Raw genomic sequence first — 17,734 nt, 5'->3', positions numbered from 1 at the left:
CGACCACAACTTTTAACACCTGCACTTTTTACTGTATCTTGATTACTTCTGAAAAGGCCCCCGAGGAGTGTTTCTTTTCTCATCATACAGTTTTTCTGTCTTTTTCATCCAGTTGTCGAACCTTTCCAATTACAACCATGAATTCTCCCCTTTTCTTCCATTTTGACTGTAGATGCTTGAAACGATTCCTCTTCTTTGCCCGCACTGATAAGATGTTTGGTGCCTCGCTGAGGAAACGCGATTAGATCTCAGCAATAAAGTCACTTCAGCCTTTTCGGAAAATAGCCACAGGGCAAAAACTTCTTACAGTAGAAAACTGTAATCTACAGAAATGTTCAAACAGACATTGATACTTGAAAGCATGCGGCTTTGGCTTCTTAGTTTCTGACAATGCTTTGTTGGTTAACACAAATAGTTATTAATCTATATTCTGGAAACTGATTCAAAGTAGCCTTTATATCAAAAATCAGAAGAAGAAAAAAAAATATATATATATATCTGCATTTGCAGTGGATATAAAACACCCCTTTAACTTTAAAAATAAAAATAAAATAAAAAATCATTGGTTGCAGGAATTTCTGGCAAATACTGGCAGTTGAGTCTAAGTGACAGCAATCTGCTGTCTTAGTTTTATGTTTAGGCAATTGTGTAGGATAAGAATAAGATGCACTTAAAATTATGTCAGGTGCGTGCTGACTCGAATTCGAACGTGATTGGTTAATTCTGCACATAGCCATATCCCCAGAAATAAAAGGGTGTGCACACTTTTGCAAACACATTATCGCACATGTTTATTTTTTTTCACTTCCGTCTTTTTTTCCCTTTTTTTGTTAGTGGTTAGTTATGGTGGAAAAGTTTAAATATTTTATCTTGGTCTCTTTTAAATTACAAAAATTCTGTTTCTTTTATCAGGGGTGTGTAGACTTTATATATCTGCATGAGTTGACGATAATAGATGGTAAATAAATATTTCCTCCGCCTATTTCTAGCGCCTAGTAACTTATGTCACATCAGAATTTAAAACACAATTTAAAACCCTTGTAAGTAAAAAAAATATATATATTTTTTTAAAGTCAAAATTTGGCTCACGATTGGAAGTGTGATATTTAAGTCATTTCTGATTTATTTATTTTTTTACTACGACCACTCAAAATGTTCAGTGGCATCATATCTATCCATACATATATATTTTTTATTTATGTCTTTGTTTTTTTTTTTATATATCTGCATGAGTTGACGATAATAGATGGTAAATAAATATTTCCTCAATCTACTAATTGTAATAGTTTTTTTTCTTGGGCGATGGAACACTCAAGCACAAGTTTTGTGTTGAGGAGTTTTTAAATTATGCTGGTAGAGTGTCATGTTTGACATTATAGTCAAATGTGATATTAAAAACTGTGACCCAACCTTTTTCCGCTATTAGTGTAATTTATAACCTGTATTCCAAAAAAAAAAGGAAAAAAAGTGGAGAGTAGAAATTCACGGAAATAATCTGGTTGGTTGGAGGAATTTCTGGCAAATACGTATATGTGACATCAATCTCCTGTCTTCTTCAAATGTCTGGGTTTTTGGGTAGTATAAGAATCAGTCAGGTGTGTGCTGATGCCATTTAACATGAATTAGAACGTGATTGGTTCATTCTGCACACAGCCACCTCCCCAGAAATAAAAGGGTGTGCACTCTTTTGCAACCACATGATCTCAGTTCTTTATTTTTACTTGAGCTCTCTTTTTTTTGTTGTTGTATATTTAGCAAGCATTTATGGTGTAAAAGTTTGAAATGATTTAGCTCTGTTTAATTTTTTGTGTCACAAAAACATACTTTTCTCAATGTTTTTTCTTATGATTAACTAACAAAAATACATCCGCCTGACATCATATCCTATTTCTCACGACGTGGTCAATTTTTTTTTTGTCTTCATGTGTGCAAGCGCATCAATGCAAGGTTTATATTGCCGCATGAGCTTGTGGCCGTGAGGGGAGCAAGCGTACTTTTGACACGCGGTTCAAGGTTAATGCATGTTGGCTCACCTTTGCGCACACACTCTTGTGATTGATGCATGCTCAGACGCTCTGCCGGAGGGATTAACACGTGTCTGAATAACGGCGACGTTTACCATCGCTGACCTCTTGCATCACCTTCTTACTAAAGCATTGATTATACAAACTTTATTCTGTCTTCTCTAGTGTTAAGGTTTAGTGTTTAGCTTCTCCAATAAAGACCAGGAAGTCTCTTGCTGCTTTGGCAATTTTACTGGATGAAACTGTAAAAACGGTAATATACAAAACCCAAAGGGGACATTACAATCATGTTATTTAAAGTTTGAAACGATATAGATTTGCATCATTTACTAAAATTAGCTGCAAACCCTACAAAAACGGGATTGTTTTTAGCCGTTAGCATGATGCTAGTTTTCATGGGCGCTACCATCGAAATGCTATGCTAACCAGCGCCTAGTAACTTATGTCACATCGGAACTTAAAACACAATTTAAAACCCTTGTAAGTAAAATTTTTTTTTTTTTAAAGTCAAAATTTGGCTCACGATTGGAAGTGTGATATTTAAGTGATTTCTGATTTATTTATTTTTTTACTACGACCACTCAAAATGTTCAGTGGCATCATATCTATCCATACATATATTTTTTTTATTTATGTCTTTGTTTTTGATGCCCTCTATGGACAATAAAAGCAATATTGTCCTAAGAGCACAACTAACTATCATCTGTGTATATATATATAAAAACACATTCAAATTAGAATATTCTCACACGCGCGCACATACACTCATCACACTCTCATACGTGTATGCATGTCACTGTTTCTGCATCCACACACGCTCACAGGCCTAAGCTGTCAATTCCAACCAAGCTTTCTTCTTTTGGTATAAGAATGGGAACATAGGAAGCACACAAGTTAGCTCAACCAAAAATTATAATTAGCTCTCTAGCACCATCGGGTGTATTATGGCTTTTATGACTGTAAAGTCAAACATATTTTTTTTTCCTACGTTTAGTTGATGTCCCAGTGAAGGGATGAATTGGGTAATCGCGGGAAATGCACTATAACACATCAGGTGTACAGTGCATCAAAAAAAAAAACATGAAAATTTAAGATTTATAATGGGAGTCAATGGGCCAAAATTTTGACATTTTTACTCATGTGTAATATAAAAATTTGTTTCCCACATATAATAATGACAATAATAATTTTGAAATTTTGGACGGTGCCAATTTGAACTTCAACATGACAATTGGGTGCAATTTCAGCTCACTCCGTGATTTTTTTCATATGCTTTATATTTGATATCAATATTAATAAAAAAGCCAAATATTGGACACTTTCCTTACGAGTGACCGATTCAATAACCTAGTGCACGCCACCAATCCTTAAAATAATATACTTACAGATATTTCTGGAGCTAAAATTACACTCTAGGCTTCAACACTCTGGATTAGCTGTGCAGCCGTGTAGGAGCATTGCTTGGAATACAAAGCCTACGGTAGCACTCAAGGGTCAAAAAACATCCAAAGGCGCAAAAAACACTTGTTCCACCAGAAGGCAGCACAAACTTACTTTTCTATTTTTGTTTTGAAAAAAAAAATCCATAATGATCATTGTTAAATACTACTACATAAACCTTAATTATGACCTCAAGTTATTTCAGTCATTTGTGTGCGTGACAAACCACATCAACAACAAAAAAAAAAGAATGTCTTTAGGGTAAGTAAGTAGCTTTCCTTCCTTACATTACAATTCTGCCACTTGAACAATTAAACTTTTTCCATTCATTTGTCACCCGTCTGTATAATGTAGCGCAAGCCGGGGCCCTTGGGTGGTGGGACACGCTGCATGTTTTTTGCACCACATGCCAGTCGATGGCGGTCCATCTGGGCAACCGCTCTGCCCAAGGAAAACTACACAAGCAAGTCATTTGTAAGTGTCGCGGGGGTCCCCCGTGTCCTCAAACACTGTAATGAGTAATGACCATTAGTCTGCTAAGGATCTGTCTTCATGCGGAGGCTGAAATGCAAGGACACCTAAATTCGGTTTAATAATGCAATACATGAAAATGACCAGCAGGCAATGTATTAATGAACACAATGACCTTCACTTGGGTGATTTATAAAGCTTGTGCATGTGTATTTTGAATCATTGATGACAAAATACTATAAATAATTAACAGAATTTCCTTATGTTTTCTTCAAATGAGATGAACTAGTTGTGAGTAATTGAGTCATTCATTAGCACAAGTTTGTGTAAGTCTTGTTGCCAATGCGTTTCTCCGAAACGTGCACATTTCGTTACCTTTTCCAGTCAAGAAATCAGACTATAGAAAAAGTAAACTAACAAACTGAAGTCCATTTAGTGGTTAGGATGTTGTATAAATTCAGATTTCGAGATCATGAGATTTTTTTTGTTGCTAGACACCATCGGACTTAGACCCTAGAATCACACCTGGTGAACACTTTAATTTTATTGCATTATTCTGTTAAATGTAGAAGCCACATTTTATGCCGGATAAAGATGCGGTAGATGAGCTGTTGCCGAATGAGCAGTTTTAAAACCCAGCATGAAAGTAAATAATTTTTTTAATCGTAAATCAATCGCATTACTTCAATAGTTAACTCACGATTAATTGCAGATTCTATTTCTGTTCTAATTGTACAATAAAAAGTTTTTTTTTCAAATTTTTCATACTGAACATAAAAGTGGGAAAAAAATGTTAAATTCATAGAAATATGGCTTTGTAATTTCAAAATAATTCATGAAAATTTGTTTAAATTAAAAATATATACTATACGGTAAAAAAAACTGGTGTAATATTGATTTGTGTTGAGGTCCTTTTTCTGCCACTAGATGGCATAATTGCATTTGTAAGACATTGGTGACTGCTCAGTGCATTTTTCTTTTCATATTAAGAACTATCTAATCTTTAATATGAAGTAACTTGTGAAATTCTGCATATTTTTTAAATTGTAAAATATAACTTGACTCCAGTCTCCACAAATATATGCATTATTATTATTTAATTACTGCTGAATTTTGACATGGATGTGTCTGCTGCGTTGCGACTGGAATTCCCCCAGTACAGGTTTTCCAAGTAAGGAGCAGTCATTAATCGCAGGTTTTAAAAATTTGTGGCGTTAAAGGAACTTTAAATTAACTTAAAATGAACGCATTCATTTTGACACCCCTCGTTCCTGCTCTTGTAACAATCCATTATGCGGTTTGACATTTCAGCACATCCATGTTTGTTCTCGCTGTCAGCAGGTGTAGATTTGATACTGAAAACTAGTTTGGGCCCAACGGCCAGCGCGAGAATAGCAGGCCAGGCACCCACCAAAGTGGATCGTCTCCTCTGCGTAACCCCGACTGGTTAAAGAGTGGCAGTGTGAGCGAGTTAGAGCACAGTAACTGTCAAGGCTGGGATTCATCATTGTTGGCACCTGACACATTTATTTGAAATGACGGAAGCACTGCAATGCCTTATGGGGTCATGTCCACGGGGAAGTGAGAGAAGGGCAGCGGGTCCAGGACGACTCTACGACAAAGGGCGAGGGTTGGAAAACTATGACTCTCGCAACTTTTTAACATCTAATGCAGTGGTTCTTTAACCCGGGTTCAATCGAACCCCAGCGGTTCGGCAGAGGTCAAGACACACTCCCGAATCAAATGGTACACGATGATACACCCCTCACACTATGTCGAATAAAAAAAGAAAATGGTCGGACGGATATGTGCAATATGAATTCATGAAATGTATGGTGTTCCACAGGGTTCAATTCTGGAGCCTCTGCTGTTTCCATTTTATCTGCTGCCCCTGGGTTCCATCTTAAGAAAACAGTGATGGTTGATTTAAAGTAGACTACTCTATAAATATTAGGGCTGGGTATCAATTCTAAATTCATTTTTTTCCGATTCAATTCTTTTCACTTCAATTCAATCCGATATTAATTAATTATCATGTTAAAAATGCCACAAATATTAAATTCCAAATTAAATTTTGCGGAGGCAGTAACTGTTTAAATTATTTAGTTTATTAATAAAAGTAGCGTGTCCACATCAGCAAGGATGAGATGAAAATGTTTTCATAATTCAAATTCAATAATTGTAAATGTAAAGGTTCTGAATCTTTCATAAATGTAAGAAAATTCTTATACGTTGTCGTGAACAATACATTTCAAAGAAAACAATAAAATACCAAAAATGGCCTTTAAAATTCTATTTTCTTATGAATTTATGGGAAAAGGGGATATTAAAATGATCAATTCATTGTTTTATGAATCGATATCAGGCTCGAAAAGGGAAATCGATTCAATATTGATTATTCGATTTTTTTTTTAAACCCAGCCCTAATAAATATAGAGTTGAATTGAGTGATGAGAATCAGCATCCTAACTTCGGGATTTGCAGTGCCAAGTTGAGCAATTATAGAATTACGCTAATTGGTTGCTTTCCTCCCCCAAATCTAATTCTCCGTTTGCCTCTGGAAACAGGGATAGGTCATTGTAATTTTATTTCCTCAAAAAGATTCAACTGAAATGCTGATTACCTGACAAAGGAAAATGAGACCACAGCCAGAGTTTTTCTTTTTTTTCTCTCTCAAATCGGAATTGACGGGGCATAGGTGGCTGCTTAGGTTCAATCCAGTATTGCTGATGAGCGGGCTGATTTCTATTAACCTGCAGCCTTCAGATCAAACAGACTGTTCCATTCGGATGCTGAGCAAGCGAGAGAGGGGGGAAAAAAGAGAGAGAGAGAGATTGCCAGCAAATTTTATGACATAGAAAGTCTGCTTAATGGACTGGGAGATTCTTCCCATCCAGGGTGCGGAAATAATAGCAACCTGGTCAGTGTTGAGGAAAAATGGCTTCCCCCTGTTACGTCCCTCAGAGGAATGAAAATTAGGAAATTATTAGCATAGTGATCAATCATAGAGGCATATGTGCTCCTGCATGAAACATCCCCCATTTTCTCCGAGATGAGTTTTTCGGGAATGCTGTGTGACTTCACCTCAGCAATTATGGAATCATTGCTTGTCTCATTAGATCAACTTTGCGTGATGGAGCGTCCAAACTTCATCCCAATTTTCGGATGAAGCAATTGCTTTCTGACACAAGACGATTTCAACTGGTTTGGAAACAAATATTCACAAACAAGAAAACGAATGAATCCTACGACTCATTTTAGGTTAAATGAGGTTGTGACAAACCACAAAAAAATTATACCATTTGTCGTATGGGGCGTGCCTCCAATTTGAATCTGAATTAGTTTTGCACCAATTTAGGCTCTGCAGTTCGAACCAAGCCTTGTTACATGAACTGATGACACCTTTTCAAATGAGAGGTGAAACATCTTTGATTCAATCTCCTGAAAATGAAATAACCTGTATTCTCAGAATTCTGACTTTAAAGTGAGAATTCTGACTTTATAGTGAGAATTCTGACTTTATAGTGAGAATTCTGACTTTAATCTTAGAATTCTGATTTTAAAGTGAGTATTCTCACTTTGTCAGAATTCTCACTTAAATATCAAAATTCTCATTTTAAAGTCAGAATTCTGACTTTAATCTCAAAATTCTCACTTTAAAGTCAGTATTCTGACTTTAATCTCAGAATCCTGACTTTATAGTGAGAATTCTGACTTTAATCTCAGAAGCCTAACTTTAAAGTGAGTATTCTCACTTTGTCAGAATTTTCACTTAAATCTCAAAATTCTAATCCTGACTTTAAAGTGAGAACTCTGACTTTAATCTCAGAATCCTGACTTTATAGTGAGAATTCTGACTTTAATCTCAGAAGCCTAACTTTAAAGTGAGTATTCTCACTTTGTCAGAATTTTCACTTAAATCTCAAAATTCTAATCCTGACTTTAAAGTGAGAACTCTGACTTTAATCTCAGAATCCTGACTTTATAGTGAGAATTCTGACTTTAATCTCAGAGGCCTAACTTTAAAGTGAGTATTCTCACTTTGTCAGAATTTTCACTTAAATCTCAAATTTCTAATCCTGACTTTAAAGTGAGAACTCTGACTTTAATTTCAGAATTCTGACTTTAAACGGATAATTCTCACTTTATTGTCGGAATTCTGATTCTAATCTCAAAATTCTCACTTTAAAGTCAATATTCTGACTTTAAAGTGAGAATTCTGACTTTATTCTCAGAATTCTGACTTTAAAGTGAGAATTCTGACTTTATTCTCACCAATTCTGAGATTAAAGTGATCATTTAAAAAAAAAAAAAAGTGAGAATTCTCACTTTAAAGTCAGAATTCTGCCAAACTTTTTTCCCTCTTCACTGGCCCTAATCCTCTTCCGTACAAGCCAGTTTCTATTTGTATGTGGAAAAAAAAAAGCACTGCCTCATCTTTTATACGACAAAATGGTTAAAAGAAAAAAAAGATTGATGCTTTTGTGAAGAGAGTAGTGAAACAAGTCCTGTGATGAAAATGGGCCTAGTGATGAAAGGTAGACGGGAAAATCCTTTATATAAATTGTCTGTATAGGACGGGATGAGAGGTGAGGAAGACTCAGTGGGAGTAATGACCAAAGAGCTATCCGGAATGGCTATAGGACAGTGCATGTGCGGTGTGTGTGTGTGTGTGTGTGTGTGTGTGTGTGTGTGAGTGTGTGTGTGTGTGTGTGTGTGTACGTGTATGCAAGAGAGCAAGAAACACAGAGAGCCGAGGAGCGGCGGCAAGGGGCTGAGCGCTGATCACTCATGATGGCACCTTAGAGGCCGTCCTGTAAGGAAGAAAAATGAAAACTATTATAGGCTCGCTGGGCTATGTTGGCTTTGATGCGTCAGCAGTTATTAGCCAGGGACGCCAGTCTAACGTGTAGGATAAAAAAAATGTTGCAGAGGGAAGAAAGACACTACCATCAGCTATTATACACTGATTTTTATTAGTATTATTAGTATTAGTATATGAACTCACGATGGATAAATGAAGCTTCATGAAGCACTGGTGATATTTTTGACACCTCTACATGGTTTAAAGTTGCAGTGGGAATATAATCAATTTCCATTCCATTGCGCTGGCCTTTATATTTAGCGCATGAGCACCATCTACGGGTGTAAAAAATATTGCAAGCCCCTTCTATAAGAGCAACTATCCTGTTGCTTGCACTAGAAAGTCTCCTTTAATTAGGTTCGTAGCACCCTTGCTTTGTACTGGAAAGTATTACAGTTACCATGTGTCATATTAGATTAACTCATTCACTGCCATTGACGGCTATAGACGTCAAAAATTCATTTTTATTTTCATTCATAACCATTTGTAGTTTAACATTTTTTTCCCCACTTTTGTTATCAAAAGTATAATAACCTAGAATTTTTTTTGTGTTAGAACGGATATAAAGTTTGTGATTAATCCTGAGTTAACTAGTGAAGTCATGCGATGAATTACATTTAAAAATATATTTTTTTTTTTCTAATTTTTTCTTTAAAAAAAAAAACATTATTAAAGATTTAAAAGTTTTTATTATTTTTATTTTTTTTATTTTAAAGAAAAGGTTATTAAAAATTAGGGGCATCAGGTGATTAAAATTTATTAATTGCATGACTTCACTAGTTAACTTACGATTAATCACAAATTTTATATCTGTTCTTAATGTACAAAAAAAATCTAGGTTTTCATACTCGGGTTAACAAAAATGGGGGAAAAATGAATTTTTGACGTCTATAGCTATCAATGGCAGTGAATGAGTTAATAATTGAATGTGTTTCCTAGCAATATGAGCATACTAATAAAAATGAAACAGGATAATACGCCAATTCAATTATTACTTGCATGTAAGCAGGCAGGTAATCATAGAACCTGTAAATATGTAAAATACAATCTGTTTCAAAATGAATATGTAAATATTTGAAATACAGCTCTTTCCGCATCCAATTTTGTTGGAAAAGATTGCATGCTACTAATCTCACTGATTTGGGGTGTCATGAAGAATTAGTAAAACCTAATTTGCTCAACTGAATGCAGGGTAATTGAATATTAACGGTGGCTATTAAACTCTGAGCATATTTACTGCCTCCTTTACTATTTTTTTGTGTGCAAAACTAATACTTATATTTGTTCTTTCTTTTACGGAGCATATTCTTTTATGCTACTCAAGTCAGCATGATTTAGACAAACGTTCCTTTTCATTAAAGAGAGCCTAATTTGACATGGTTCATGACATCATCATGTGAGTGACAGAGAGGACTGTGCCAGTGTTTACAACAACAAAAAGAAGTCCGTTCAGATGCTCATGATGACAAAGCAGTCTGCGAGCTGGGTGACAGACTTCAGCACACATCAAGACCCGACAAAACTGCTGCACTTGACAGTGTCTTCATTTTGCGCACAAGTGTAAAAATAAAACCCTACTTATGTCATGTACAAAGGTGATACTTTTACTTTAGAGTACTTTGAATCGTTTGATTTCTGCATATGACATTTTTTAGGCTAAAATCAATTCTGAAAAACACAAATACGTGACGTCACTGTCCAACAATAAGGAAATGTGCTTGTTTACCTCGTGGATTGTTTAAACCTTCTGTGAGGTTATACTACCCTCTAGTGGTGGACTGCTATTACTGTAACAAAACAGCCAAGATAGACAATAAATCTAATATTACTTACACACAATGAATACTTGCATGAACTCTAAGAGATTGGTTCATAATGATGTCATTGTACTTGTAACGTGCAGTTAGCAACTAATGCAGAGTTTTGTCTCATGTAACATGTCCTATTAGCCTAAAAAAAAAAGTTGCCCTACTACAGTATGAAGACAAAGAACATACTTGTACGAGGAGGTTAAGCTGGATATCAAGGCATTTGAGTCGTTTGCTCAAAGGGCTTTAGGAAAAGCTGATTGAGCGTTTGCCTAATTTCTAATATAAGGTTGTACTAGTAGACAAATACTAGTAGTATTTATATATATACAGTGGTACCTTGGCTCACGAACTTAATTTGTTCCCACAGAGAGTATGTGAGCCGAAAAGTTCGTCTTCCAAACAAGTATTTCCCATAGGAAACCATTGAAATGAGAATAATCCGTTCCCAGGTCCCCATAAAACACAATTTTCTACTAAAAAAGCCTTAAAATTACACAAAATATAGCTTATTTTATGTATAATAAATGTGCTATTGTATTGTAATTAAAGAAATACACTGTACTGTATAATAAAGTGTATTTATTTGCAAAACTTGCAACTTGCCTTTGTGATGGTACAGTAGTTGAAGGCTTGATGGAATGGAGTGGGAGGAGGAGGGAGGGAGGGAGTTACTGTTTGGAAGGAGAGTCCTCTGGTGTGGCTTCTCTTCTTTGCTTCTTAGGAGACTCTTTATCCTTGTTGCTGTCTAAAAACCTCTTAATTGGCACCTGTTGGTAGACTTAGCGTACTGGTACTGGGACGCTAAGTCACACAAACGCGCACCTCGTTCGTGTTTGTCGATGATCTCCTTCTTCTGCTCGACCGTAATTTTCTTCAATGTCTTCTTAGGCTTAACCCTAGCCTTTTGTGGGGTCTTTTTCGGTCCCATGGTAGCAAAAGTACACTCCAAAAGTACTCCAAAATGTCTACCGAACACAAACCACGTCCGCACTCAAAGAAAGGGGGTGACGAACTGGGACGCCGTGAGCGTGCGTCAGCTTCTTGGGATTTCTCGTGTCGCGTGATTTGATTTGTCCGCCAAAAACTAGTTCGTCAGCCGAGACAAAATGCTCGCGAATTTAATGTTCGTGAGGCGAAAAGTTCGTGAGCCGAGGTACCACTGTATATATATATATATAAATAAATATATATAAATAAATATATATATATATATATAAATAAATATATATAAATAAATAAATATATATATATATATATATATATATATATATAAATAAATAAATAAATATATATATATATATATATATATATATATATATATATATAAATAAATATATATATATATATATATATATATATATATATATATATATATTAGGTAAATTGCCTAGTACCTTGCATTTCGATCTGTATCATGATTCATAGGACACGATTCGATTCAATACCGATTCATCCCGATACAAATCCATAAGTCAATTATTGCGATTTTTTACACTCAAATTTAGAAAAAAAATAATAAGTAAACTTGCACATTGACACTGTAAGATTTGCATGAAAATGTACTTCAGGCTTATAACTGTGAGCCACTGTAGTTAACAAACAGGTTGCAATTTGTTTCATGTTTGTACGGCATTGAAATAAAATTTTAAGGCTTAATGTTCCATTAATGTAACATTCTTTCATGCTTAAAGTGTGAACCCTAACCCCAATCAAGACATTTTGTTGAATATTTCCACCCAAAATTTATCTTTAAAAATCGATTTGGCTGCTTATTGAATCGATACGAGAATTATTATTTAACACCCCTAATATATATATATATAATTTATGTATAAACACAAATATAGTTTAGTGTTGTTTCCACAATATAAAAAAAGGCTATCTTCAACATCAGGCTTATGGCCATTATCGTGTCCTAATAGCTTTCCCAATGGCGCAGTTTGCTATGCGGGTTCACTGGTCAACCAAGACACACTCCATTAGCCCAAGCAAACCTTACTTTGCAATGCTACACAAAGCATACCTTATTTGTTTCACATTGGCTCCTTGATGTTGCATGCTCTGCTATACCAACAGCAGCAATTCATCAAACAATTTTGGCACAGCCATGCTCCACTTGCAGCGCCGCTTTTTCCTTCTACGAGAAGCCTCGGCAGCAAATAAATTAAACATGTGTCATTGAGCATGCTAAATGGCTTGCAACACATAATCATCGAAATAATTACAAGGCTGCCATTAAAGCGAGCGAGATGGATGACACGTGAACCGCGGTGGAAAAACTGGGGGTAATGGCGCAGAGGGGTTTAGCTTTTCTGTGTGATTTCCTCCCGTCAGTTTTGTTCAGAATCGCAAGCTCCAAAGTGTTGATGGACAATGGGGTGATTAGCCCAATCAGAAAAAGTGGTGAGGGATTGTGGGTAGCCTGCGACACCTCTCACATCTCTTTTTGTCCTCCTTCATTTCATTAATCAGCAACCCGAGGCCCTCTGGTGTCTCTTTGGCAGGCGGCGTGTTCGTTTGTTCTTATGTGGTAATCGCGTCAAGAAAGAAATATAATCTGTTCACTACCTTTTTTTTTAACCATTGTTTGAAAAAATAAAATAAAAAAAAATAAGGGTCATGCATGCTCCCAAATGTGACCTCGGTTACCACCTAGCAGAACTGTATTTTTTATTTAATTAAAAAAAAAAGTATAATAAATTCAATATCACTTGTATTAAGTTATGTTTTTTTTTTCCAGTACGAGCACACCATGAAAGATAATAAGAGAGAAACTTCCTTAATGTGCAGATTTGTTTTTCCCCATTTGTGCCAATTTAACAAATGGCTACTGTGATTATTTATTTATTTTACTTTTGTACTGAGGTATTTTTCAGAGTCTGTACTATATTTTTACTTTTACAGTACAGGATATGAATCAGCACTTTTACAAGTGTCTTTATTTATTTATTTATTTTACAAAAGTATCTCTACTTTTACTTAAGCACTGGGTGACTACTTTTGCCACATCTATTGAAATGATTGCTTTTACAGTTCTTAAGCTAATAAGCTAAAGTGCTTATACATATAGCTACATGAATGACGACAGAAAACAAAAATATATATATTTAATATAATTAATGCTGGTATTCTGATAAGAACTACATATAAAAATGGTGCAAACTCGGGCTGGTCTAGTCGTCACAACGATGACCGATACGAGTATCTGCTGCCCTCTTGTGGCCGTTTTAAGATCACAACTAGAAATTAGATGATTAGAAAATTGCAATTATTTTCATGCAAATTTTAACGAAAAATGCTAAATGCGGATATATTGGTATTTCTTAAAATCATCGGTTATTGTTTTTTGGGGTGGAAATTATGATGTATCAAAAGAAGCTGGATATGGAACGTCAATCAAAATGTAGAAAGAAAACATTGATTAGTAGCCCTCAATAAACATCAGGTAGAGTTAGTTTAATTTCCTCCCTCTGGCTCAAACTAGCTGTGTAAACTGTATCCCAACATAAAGGACTAATCTGAATGACAACTCCAAGCCAATAAACAAACAATCAACGTGAGCCTATTGCACAATCCCAGTGAAATTGGGACATGATTTCCCTTGGGACACAAGTTACTACTGCACAATGCATGAGAGACCAGGTTTGAGGCGCTCAATAACAAAGCAGCAAATGTCATTTGAAAAGAAGTGAGGTTATCCTTTGGCAACTGGGGACAGGTTTCATGAATGGCAATATGGTCAGAATGAGATAGTATAACTAGGACGCGGAAATAAAGCGGCAGCATTTATTGACATTGCCCAATTCGTGAAATGTATTACCATTGCCCTTGTCCATGCGGCTAATTGGATATTACCTCAACGGATGATAACATTTTCTAATTTAGTTGGCATACTCCTGATTTAAATTTCTACACCGCTGACCTTAGTGTTGCTGGACATTCACATTATTGACAATTTGGAGTGAAACCTTACAAGTTCTGAACATATTTAAATTGAAGATTAACATAAACGAGTCAACAGGTTTAATTAATTTGTATCACTGTCCAGTTTTCGTTGAAGGCATCGTCAAGGGATTGCGCTATTGTTTAAACAGTCATTCTTCTATTATTCAAGGTTGTTGTGTGCTGCCACCTTGTGGGCAAATTGTGTTAACTGCACCTTCACCGAGATCATGGTGATCGGTTTTGATAGACATTGCTTAAAAAAAATAGGTTAAAAAAATAGAATAACATATAAATTGTATTTGCTGTATATCATATTGAGATGTTTTTGGCTAAGAAGTCCTGTCTCGTTTTAAATACCTGTCTGTCAGTAAACTCTGTTTGGGCAGGTGCACGTTGCACGATGAGCTAAAATACATTTACAGTGCAACTTTCAAGAGACCCGAGGACACAGGCCTACACTATATGAACTGTAATAATGATGATAAGAACAACAATAAAAAAATTAAGTTGATATGATAAACATGTGTTCATGTTATTTGTTGTTTCTGGAATGTATACAATTTGAAAGGAAGACCAAATGGTTCTTATAAAGATCGGCAAAAATAACAACAGCAACAACAACAACAACAATGAACTTTACCTTATATTAAATATTATTTTGTTTTTCTTGCTATCACAATGATGTGGAGCAGTGTGGAATAGATTGGGATACTGTATAATTAAAAGCTTCAAAAACAAATACCGTATTAAAAAAACAAACATTTTGACCTTATCTGAAACATACTGTGTGTTTCAATGAAGGTCAAAATTGAAACATAGGCTAATCTTCTATTTTGGTTTCATATTTTTATATCTAACTCTAGGGGAGTAGTGCCTCATCTGTCATTTTTTCACCCTCGATCTCAGTGGATTTTTATATATGTATTTTTTGATTGATTTAATTCACATTCTTGTGAAATATGCCTCTATGATGGCCATTTGCAGCTTTCCTGTCAACACGACTCGTCAAAGTCATAGCAAACGCCATCCGGCCAGCCTCCTTCCTATTGGTTTCCACACCAAAGAGGAGGCTGGCCTCGAGATGTGATTCGCTCTAACAAAAGAGCCAATCACCACCACTGTCATTCAAGCTATGCAAATGAGCAAATAGATGCGGAACAGGGAGAAGGAGAGTTTAGCGGGCGAAGCGAAGCGAAGCAGAGGGGGCGCTAGTCTGCTGCCCTTCACGGTCATTTCGTTATAATTCCATCAAACCATTTGGTATTATTTCATCGGTTGTATCGGAATACAAGTGTAAACTGTGAAGATGGCGCAGTCAGAATCCAAGAAGATATTCTTTGAGAACCTGTACGGAGCAGGAAAAGCCATCGCCGTGCTGACTAGCGGAGGGGATGCTCAAGGTACTGTTTAGTATACAGTGCGTACTGTGCAATAACACTATTAGATATGATAGTGTAACCATGTTTAACCGCCTAGGAGACTGTTTAAACACATCACAGTCAATGATGGAATTATTTGCCAATTGTGTCATCTGTAAATAAACTATTGCGCAGTAATTAAATCACCAGCAGCAATTTATAACGTTTTTGTTGCACTCATTCATTCCAGACAGCCATACTGGTTAGCATGCTAACGTGACACATCCTGCTATTGTTGACATTTTTTCCCTGCCGTGCCGCACAGTGACAGCTTAAGGATCTCAAGGTCGTGCAATATCCTGAATTTACATTCACGAAGCAGTCATTACTGACACCACCATTTTCAACGCATATTGTCTTTGCGTTCAATGAACGGGGCCACAGAATATTATGGCTTGTTGTGGTCGGCCTCTTCCAATCAGTGTCACGTGAAAAAATACACTTAATAGTAAAAATAGAGCAACGTCAATATTGAGGTTTTGGAGCAGATGTCACTTGAAGTTTGCGGTCCCCGAGTGGGCCTGTTGTGGAACGACCTCATCGTGTGTACGTGATGTGTCGCATACAACCCGGCTGCCCGTCTCTGCTAGTGTTGCTGACGTCAGAGGAAACCCTGATCACGTGGAAACTGGCTTGTCTCCTAAATACCGTAACTCTTATAATTAACCGTAACTGATGAAGTCCAAGTGGAACAAAGTATCATGTCAACATTTTATAGTAAAATAATTAAACGGTAAATCTTTAGGTTAATCATAAATCCTATTGCCAGAATAGTTGATTATAAAGAAGTGTAGGGACGGTGGACACAAATGACCATCATATAGCATATGTGTTTTTGTTTTTTTCAGAATAGATTGAGAATACTTGCCTCTATTCATTTTTGGAGCTGGCAACATGAAACAAATTCCCTAAATATCATGAATTGGGGAACATTTGTGTCATCATCAGGTGACATTCTTGCACATCAAGTCACTATTTATGTCGTATTGACTTTTGCGAAGGTTGAAAATAGTAACAAGCCCGTTTGACAAATTAAGAAATATAACTAGAACTCCCGATATATTGGCATTCATATTCTTGTAGTCCATTCCAGACTCTGCTCCTGCTCTTCTATCTAGCGGCAATAGTGCTGAAGTCAACTTGAATTATTTTGCGCTTCAAATTGTCTAATTTGTTTTTATTGACTTTATTAGGGTTATTTGTCATAGTCCTTTCATCTATTTTGTGTTGTCAGAAATATTATTACTCGAGTATACATACCTGAAAAATCTACTGACCTTTTGTTACTGTACGTACAGTTATAGACGTATAGTATATATAGTAAGCTTTTTGTACTTTGTTCACTTCCGACCACTGGACATAGGATTTGATATGTCATCAAGGATTATGTTCTCTGCACTCCCGATACAACGGTTGCAGTGTGTTGCTGCCGAGTTGTTCTCAGCCCGCTCCCTTAGTTGGCTAGAGAAAAAGAGGATATGCATGGCTGACAAGATCTGAACGCCAGTGTCACAAGGCATTATGTCGCAGTGGCTTAGTCCTTTCACTCACTCTGCAGCAGGAAATGTCATTCATGCATAATGAGAAACCCTAACCTATTTGAGTTATGTGGTGACTGGGTTTCCCCACAGTCTTTGAACTATCTGATTTCTCCTTTTCTGCCGCCTGCTCTCCTAATGGCCTCTGTGTTGCCTAGTAACTCGTGCACGGGCCAAATTCCTGTTGGGAAAACTTCCCGCCCGGTTGTTTATTTCCGACTGT

At 36.1% G+C, this 17,734-nt stretch overlaps 2 protein-coding genes across 8 annotated transcripts in view; one reads left to right on the top strand and one right to left on the bottom strand.

The window, feature by feature from the left end:
• adarb2 (adenosine deaminase RNA specific B2 (inactive)) overlaps positions 1-17,734 on the bottom strand; it is a 254,338-nt gene that overhangs the window by 232,385 nt on the left and 4,219 nt on the right. The window lies entirely within an intron of this gene.
• Positions 15,703-17,734, top strand: part of pfkpa (phosphofructokinase, platelet a) — a 28,882-nt gene continuing 26,850 nt past the window's right edge. For all 7 annotated transcript variants that reach the window (XR_013289737.1, XM_077554634.1, XM_077554636.1 and 4 more), the window contains exon 1: positions 15,703-15,955. Coding sequence is in view for 6 of the 7 variants with exons in the window: in XM_077554634.1 (XP_077410760.1) it covers positions 15,862-15,955 (94 nt within the window). In the remaining variant the exon portion in view is untranslated. The remainder of the gene's footprint in view (positions 15,956-17,734) is intronic.

This window comes from Vanacampus margaritifer, chromosome 20, assembly GCF_051991255.1.
Source record: "Vanacampus margaritifer isolate UIUO_Vmar chromosome 20, RoL_Vmar_1.0, whole genome shotgun sequence".
Classification (NCBI taxonomy): Eukaryota; Metazoa; Chordata; class Actinopteri; order Syngnathiformes; family Syngnathidae; genus Vanacampus; species Vanacampus margaritifer.
The sequence above is the reverse complement of the archived record's forward strand: the minus strand, read 5'-3'. Positions and strand labels throughout refer to the sequence as shown.